This window comes from Chenopodium quinoa, unplaced genomic scaffold (genome assembly GCF_001683475.1).
Source record: "Chenopodium quinoa cultivar QQ74 unplaced genomic scaffold, ASM168347v1, whole genome shotgun sequence".
NCBI lineage: Eukaryota > Viridiplantae > Streptophyta > Magnoliopsida > Caryophyllales > Amaranthaceae > Chenopodium > Chenopodium quinoa.
The window spans coordinates 248,355-256,163 of NW_018743593.1; the positions used below are offsets into that span (position 1 = coordinate 248,355).

At 31.9% G+C, this 7,809-nt stretch overlaps 1 protein-coding gene across 1 annotated transcript; it reads right to left on the reverse strand.

Annotated features, from left to right (window-relative positions):
- Positions 1 to 2,637: 2,637 nt before the first annotated feature.
- Positions 2,638 to 4,781, reverse strand: LOC110682821 (protein FAR1-RELATED SEQUENCE 5-like). Its single transcript, XM_021859166.1, has 4 exons — positions 4,308 to 4,781; positions 3,448 to 4,220; positions 3,009 to 3,300; positions 2,638 to 2,904 (listed from the first exon to the last, which is right to left on the reverse strand). Exons 1-4 carry the CDS (start codon positions 4,779 to 4,781, stop codon positions 2,638 to 2,640), a joined length of 1,806 nt encoding a protein of 601 aa, XP_021714858.1.
- Positions 4,782 to 7,809: the final 3,028 nt, after the last annotated feature.

The window sequence follows — 7,809 nt, forward strand, 5'->3', positions numbered from 1 at the left end:
CTTTAACAATGTGTTTGAATGCTCATGGAAAAAAGGGAGTAACAAGTCTACAAAAGCTATGGATTGATTGGAACAGTTCACAATCATTGGACATGGATGCAGCTCAATGTGTAAGACAGAATTAAAGTAGAACAATATATGTTTAAAGTAATTAAAAACAGGTTTAAAGTAACTATATGTAAAACAAATCTATATGCAGGTATTTATGCCTTTGAGGTTTAAAGAGCATTATTTTCTTGCTGTGATAAACTTCAGAGATGAAACAATTGTCATCTAGATAGCACTTTGTATGAGACAAATGAAGAATATGAGCCTATACAGAGTTTTATCTTAGAAACGGTAAAGAATCAGTAGATTAAAAAATTATCTTTAAATTCATTTTTCAATATGTTTTATTATACTAATATTCATTGCATTGCAGGTGATACAAGTGCAGAAGTTGTTTTAAAAAAGGAAGCATCCACAGGCAAATGATATACTGTCCTACAAGCTGAGAATAATTGAACTTCCATTCCAAAAAGAAAGAGAGGAAAACTTCTCAGCAAACTATCTACTGCTGCATATGAAGGTTTATGATGGTGCAAATGGTATAGGATTAGGAACAATAACAGAGGTAAGTTAACATACTTATTTTTGAAGTCGTTATACTTTAGAACTAATCTATACTTAGTGTATAATTTACTTATAATTTATATTTTTTACAGGAATTTGCAAGATTGAATCACCATCATGTAGTTACAGTGCTTGACCTACTTCTCAGTGAAAAAAATCAAATGAAACAGATACTGCTAACAAATTTTGAGGATTGGGAAAAAAAGAAAGAATATGAAGAAATGCTACAGTAGCTACTACTATGTCTCTGTAGTTTTAGGTTTTTTTTTTGTGATGGATGAAATTGCTTTTGGGTTAGTGCAGGTTTAGGGAAATGAATTTCAGGGACTGTTGTATTACAATCTGGTATATATATTGGGCCTTATTTTGGTTAGCATCAATTATAAATGTAAAAAATATATGATGCTATTTGTAATTAAAAACTATGGCTTTAGCCACTTAATATAATATTTGCAGTTTGTGTTAAAAAAAGAATACATATTATGTATCTAAGTTAAATTACTAGGATTGTTCTTTCTCAAAAATGATAATACAAATAAAAGTAAAAGTAAATAATGCTAAAGTAAATAACAATATGTTAAAAGTAAAAGAATTTTTTTTTTAAAAAAAGCGCTTTCTGAAATATGGTGCTCGATTTTAAAGTAAAGATAAATACTTTTAAAGTAATAAAAAATGAATCAAAAGTAGAAGTGGAGATTGGAAAAAGTATTAAAGTCAAAAACATGTTATTCGATTATAAGTAAATGAAAATACTATTAAAGTAAATAATACTATGTTTAAAGTAAAAGGAAAAAAAATTTAAAAAATTTTAAAGTACAAAAAAATACTGTTCATTTAATAGAAAATGGTTATAATTAAATAAAGGGAGAAATGAGAAAAAGTATTCAAATCAAAATAATTGACATAAACCGAATAACTCAAATTTGACCCAAAATCATTGACCGAAAAAATGACCCAAAACCCAAAATTAACCCAACCCAACCCATACTTGACCCAAAAATTAAGTTAACCTAATCCTAACCACACACTCGAAATCACCCAACCCGAAGTTGAACAATCAAATTGGACACAAAGAGTTTGACTCGAAGCCTTTAACCAACCTAAATATGATCCGAAGCGTTTGACCTGAAATGTTTAACCAACTTGAATGTGATAATACACCAATCTAAGGATGGATAAAATCTCGTACTTCATTTGCCTCACTTACATCCATAGTTGAAGGTGGTTAATTAAATTAATACAATAACCTATGTTGATCAAATTACAACCGGCCTTACATTTTATTTAATTTGGTAAAAGTTTAGATGATTTTAATAACCGATCAAATTATATTGAAGTAAAGTCTATAATTAATGGTTAAAAAATTAACTCATTCTAGAATTTTAGTCAATTTGGTTCAAGTCAATAATTTTACGGGTAATAATCAAAGTGAAATAACCAAGTCAATAATATATGGGATACATTTGGGTCAAGTCATTCACACGTCAATTAATGTTCAAAATCGGTATGAAATACTCTTGTCGACTTGGGTTCCATGAAAATGAGACAAGTATTTTAGAACAAAAAATGGATATGAACATTATATAAATAAAATGATTCATATGATATAAAATATAATAAAATTAAATGAAATATTTCATAAAGTTAATTAATATTAGCTAAAAGTAAATAAACTAAACTTAAGTTCCGTGGGACAATACTTATAATAAATGTAAACATATTACATTTATAAAAATAATAAAAAATGTTTGTTCATTAAATCTTGATCTTGATCTTCCAAAACATCTTCTAATTTCCAATTATAATAATAACTGCACAAATAAAAGTAAATAAATTAGAATAAAAAGTAAATAAATTAAAACTTAAAGTAAATAGAAAACGTAAAGAGGTAAAATACCAAATAAAAAAAATTCCAAGTATTATAACACCTGCATAAAATACAAAGTAAATGAAGTTACTGGTAAATTAAATAAATAGATGTATAAAGTAAATGAAACACACTTAAAAGTAAAAATACCTGAAAGACTACTTGTTTGGACAGTTTCTACTGTCATGAGAAACACCAGATTGCCCACAAGCTCTACAAGTTCTGCCTTTTTTAGATTTTTCTTCAGTAGCTATTTTTTTTGCACTCTTCAACCTCTTTGAACTTCTGGCAGAACCTTTATTAAGACACTGATTTGGAGGCAAGACATTTACATCTACTTTATTTGACCCAACCAAAACCTGAATATCAGCATCTTTCACCTCTATTGAACTAGGTGCATTTTCAGGATTATTCTTTGATATCATCTGCTCCTCAAATGAAGATAATGTCTTATAAGCTCAGATAAATCATCCTCAGATTGGTCAGTTAAACTGACACAACTGAAAATCTTGGACCATACATCACTGACCAATTGCTTCTTCTTATCATACTTAGAAGCATCATCTAGAGCAACATCTATGACATAAGCTTTCTTCAAAACATCTTTTCTCCAACGATTCAAGATGTAAGCATCAGGAATTCGACGTACACACTTGCCTTTCATAACAAACAAAATGTGTCTACATAAAACACCTTGACTCTCAAATATTCTACAAGTACAACTTGACTCATATGTTGCCAAATCAAAATTAACATCAAATTTTTTCCTTTTCTCATGATCAACAATAACAGAAAACTCCACACTGTCTCCATACAAAGAACTACAACTTTCAACTCCACATGAAAAACAGGATCCCTGGCATTCTTCTTGAAAATCATAAAATATGGCACGAGTATAAATATCAGTAGCATGCTTTTCCAAGTGTAAATTAGTAACCAATTGAGGCTCAAGTTTATTAAGCCTTTACAACTCATCCTGTTCATGCCTTTGAGCATCAAGCGCAGTTTCATAACGGACAAAGAATTCAACACAGGTCACATGAGGGTTTGTAAAGTTACAAAAGAAACTATTTTCACCTTCAGACCTAGATGTAGAACACAGTATTCCACCCATAAATAAGTCCCTAAAATATGCAGGAATCCAAAGATGTTTAATCTTGAACATGTATGCAAACCACTCATGATCAACAAGGTTAAACTCCTCCATAACACTATTCCAGCCATCAACAAATACATGAGGATCAATCTCTCTATCCCAAACTACTGCACTTAGCTTTTTCAGGAAATCAGTTTCTTTACAAAAATCAGTTCCAACCTTTTCAGGTACCTTCCTCATTATGTGCCACATACACAGCCTATGTTTAGTCTTGGTAAAAACCTTTTCTATGGCAATACCCATTGCAGGATCTTGATCAGTGATAATACAAGAAGGTTCTCTTCCCATAAACTTCAAAAAAGTTTGAAATAGCCACACAAAGGAATCTATGTCTCCTTTAGATAATAGAGCAGCACAAAATTTTACACATCTCTTGTGATTATCAACACCAGTAAAAGGACAAAAAACCAATGAATATTTATTTGTATCATAGGTGGAATCAAAAGATAAAGAGTCCCAAAATAATTGATAATCTCTTCTACCAATAGCATCAGCCCAAAAGACACGGGTCAAATGCCTACTTTCATCAACACAGTAATCAAAATAATAACCCCCTTTACTGGTTTTCACTTTTTGTTCAAGGTTCTAAACAAACATGGCACCATCAACATTAGAGATATAAACTTTCAAGTCCCTAGAAAAATATTTGAAATCATTTTTACTGCCCCTGACATTTTGAAACCCACCACAAAGTTCTTTCATGATCCTATCAGACATAACAGCCCCTATATTTAACTTTGAATTATCAAAAATGAACTTCTTATGAGCAAAATTTAAACCAACTTCATGTTTAGTAACCTGCCTAGTAATAGGTGTAGAAAAAGGATGAGAATGAGATTCATATAAACAATACACCATATACTTCCCATCATTACAAAACCTAAATTTTATCTTAGCAGGACAACCAACTCTCTTCACAGTCTTTCTCTTTAAACAAGCACCTTCAACTTGTTTACCAGATTTCTTGTTATTTGTCACATACCCTTCTTTGCTACATAATAAATATTTTATTAAAGTAACTCCTTTACCAGTAGGATCATCCTTATTCTTTTGTGATTTAGTAGTACTAGAACGGACTTTAAATCCACACTCATTAGCATATTTGTAATAAAAGGCAATACCATCTTGAAGAGTATCAAATATCATACCAAGAAAAGGTTTGTTTTCAGAAGAACAACATGGTATACTCTTTATCACCTCTAGAATTATAATATATTTTAGGAATCAAAGGTTGAGTTGGTGTTTTGAAAATTCTTACATTGCTATCTTCAGTAGTGACAGAAGAAGAACAATGCTCTACACTTTCAGACATGTTCCTGAAAAATTAAATGGATAGAAGAAAAATTAAAAAAACAATATATAAAAGTAAATAAACTATAACTAAAAGTAAACATTATTTTTTAAAAATATGCTCTATGCTTTCAACATATTCCTGAAAAGTAAATGAATAGAAGTAAAAAGTAAATAAACAATAATTAAAAGTAAATAAACTATAACTAAAAGGAAACAATATTTTTAAAAAATATACTAATAAAAACTATTAAAGATATACTAAAAAGTAGATCACTCAAAGCATAAAGTAAATAAAAAAAAAATTAAAAAACTTGAAGAAAATAAAAAGCATGAAGTTATAAGAATTAAGTAAAACTAATCATGAAAACTTAATGACTGAATGCAAAAAGTAAATTTAAAACAACAACAAATTATACTACTAGATTAATAACAACATGCAATATAGCAACTATATGCAGAAAACAACTACATTAAATCCGTAAGTATAAAACCATAAAATAGGATTAAAAACCAAAAATCAAACACTAAATTGTATAGAATTAATCAAAGAACAAAAAAAAGTAAAAATTTAGAAAAATTACAATAAAAAACCCTAAATCGAAAAACTTAGCTCAAGATAAACAATGAAATCAAAATAAACAAAGAAAATAAAAATATAATTAGAAAATTACCTCAATGAATGAAAAAAAAATCGAAGGATATGATGTAATTGAAGATCAAAATCGAAAAATCTGGGCAAAAAATTCGGTAAATTGAAGAACTCAGATCGCGGCGGAGAGCTCGAAGTTAGAGAGAGAAAATGAGGACGCGTAGAGATAGAAAATGAAAGGAAGAGAGAGAGAAAGAAAGGAGGTCATTCAAAGTGGGAAAATTACCAAAATGCCATTACTAAAATGAAAAAGGCGGGTGAAGCAAGGACCGTTGGATTAAGCGCGATCAATGGTCCAGATGAGTTCCTAGTTCCTATTTTAGACATAGGTTCTCGCATGATCCAGTATATATATATATATATATGTATATATATATTTATTAAAAATCTTAGCGGGTCAGCGGGTACCCGTCTAACACAAAAGGGCGGCCCATGACCCGACCCGCAAAACCTCAGCTTTACCAGGACAAGTACCCGACCCACTAATTTTGAAAAAAACTGAAAAAATACCTGCTAAAATCTATCAGGTTGGCGGGTTGACGGGTCGGGTCAACCGGGTGGAGTATTTTTTAACACCCTACCTGGTGACAATGGATCTATTGATGTTGTACCTGCTGAACCTGCTGGTGGGGTTTCAAACACTGGATCTGAGACTCGGGAGTCTCAAACCATTAAGCTCACTGCTGAGGAAGTTCTCCGCCCACATGAGTCCTACCCTATGATGGCTGGGAGTGTTGCTAGGCCTAGTTCTGGTGCTAAGCGCATCAGATCTAGGCTCCCTGATGGTCTTAAGCTAGATGACGTGTACATAGGTTATCTTCAGATCTACTACCACCAGTACTACATTCCCCCAAACTAATTGGGCAGCGTAATCTCTTAAACCCTAATTTATTTATTTATTTTTTATTTTTTTTGCGGTTGTTTATTTATTGGCTATGTTACTGGGTGATGATTGTTGGCTATGTCCCTTGTTTGAGTCCTTTTTTTGGGTTTGATCCGATTATGAAGTTCATTTGTTATACTCTTGTTTGATCTGATTATGGTGTTGATAGTTGGTTGTATATATTATTATACTCCTATTTCTTTAGCTCTGATATCATTATGGTGATGTTTTTTTGCCTTGGATTGATGTGATGGTGTTGGTTAGGATGCTCTCGGGGATTGAATGTCATTACCCTAGGTTTATTCCTCTATTTTTTGGGTTTGTTGGTTGTTGGTTGATTTGGTTGTGTATACATGTGGCATGGTGTTACCCTGTGTTTTTTTGCTTTGGATTGATGTGAATAGTGTTGATTATGGAGTTCATTTGTTGCCTTTGATTCATGGTGTGGTGTTTATTCCTCTGTTTATTGGGTTTGTTGGTTGATTTGGTTGTGTTTACATGTGGCATGGTACTTAGATAGTTGCCTGAACTAGTGTGGGGTGGCCTGATTATTTTGTGGGGTGGATGTGGACTGGTGTTTTTAGTGGTGGTAGTTGATGTTGCCTTATTTGAGTATATCTTGCCAGTAACATATGGGTCCCCAAATAGGCCCCTTCTTAGATGCATTGAGTCCCAAAACATGTAATGCATCATTGTTAGTTAGGTCCAAATGATGAAGGACTCAACTGCTAGCTTATTGTTTAGTGTGGAGGCTCTTGCGACTTCTTTTTGAAGTTGCTATTGAGGTACCCAGTGTCAAGATTGCTTTGAGTGACAAAAAACCCTTTCTAATGGACTGGTTTATAATTTCCATTCATTAAATAACTTGTGTTTCTTACAAAAGTTAAAACAATACTCTTTTGAGCCCTAATACATGACTGCCTACAACTGAGGAATAAGTATTTAGCAAAATACACATAACCAACACTTAAACTAAAACAAAAAAAAGTTTAGGGTACAATGGTTATGTGTGGTAGTCTATGAGTCCCCAAAGCATCTTCGTTGTTCCATGAATGCTTAGTCTGCATCCACCTCCATGTTGGCTTTTTGTTGATGGTTGCTTGTTGTTGGCACTTCAATTATGTCTAAATATTGTACCACTTTGTTCAAAAGCTCCTTGTCTACCTCTAGCAAGTCTGGAAGTGGCCCAAGGCTGTAACACCCTCAATTTACTCTCTAATATTAACAATAATAATCCAACTTTAGGGAGTAACTTGAGAGTATTACCGCCACGTGATTACGTAAGGCTTAACAGAGACTTGAAGCGGAAGAAAAGTACTTATTGTTTTGGGTAATTTTACCCATGCATG

What these genes read in the sequence shown, in the direction of transcription:
- LOC110682821 (XM_021859166.1), bottom strand. Translation starts at nt 4,781, where the DNA reads ATGATATTTGATACTCTTCAAGATGGTATTGCCTTTTATTACAAATAT. An exon ending in AGGCATGAACAGGATGAGTT is followed by an intron (nt 3,301 to 3,447) that starts GTAAAGGCTTAA and finishes TGAAAGTTGTAG; the next exon opens with TTCTTTGTATGGAGACAGTG. An exon ending in ATGATAAGAAGAAGCAATTG is followed by an intron (nt 2,905 to 3,008) that starts GTCAGTGATGTA and finishes TTTGAGGAGCAG; the next exon opens with ATGATATCAAAGAATAATCC.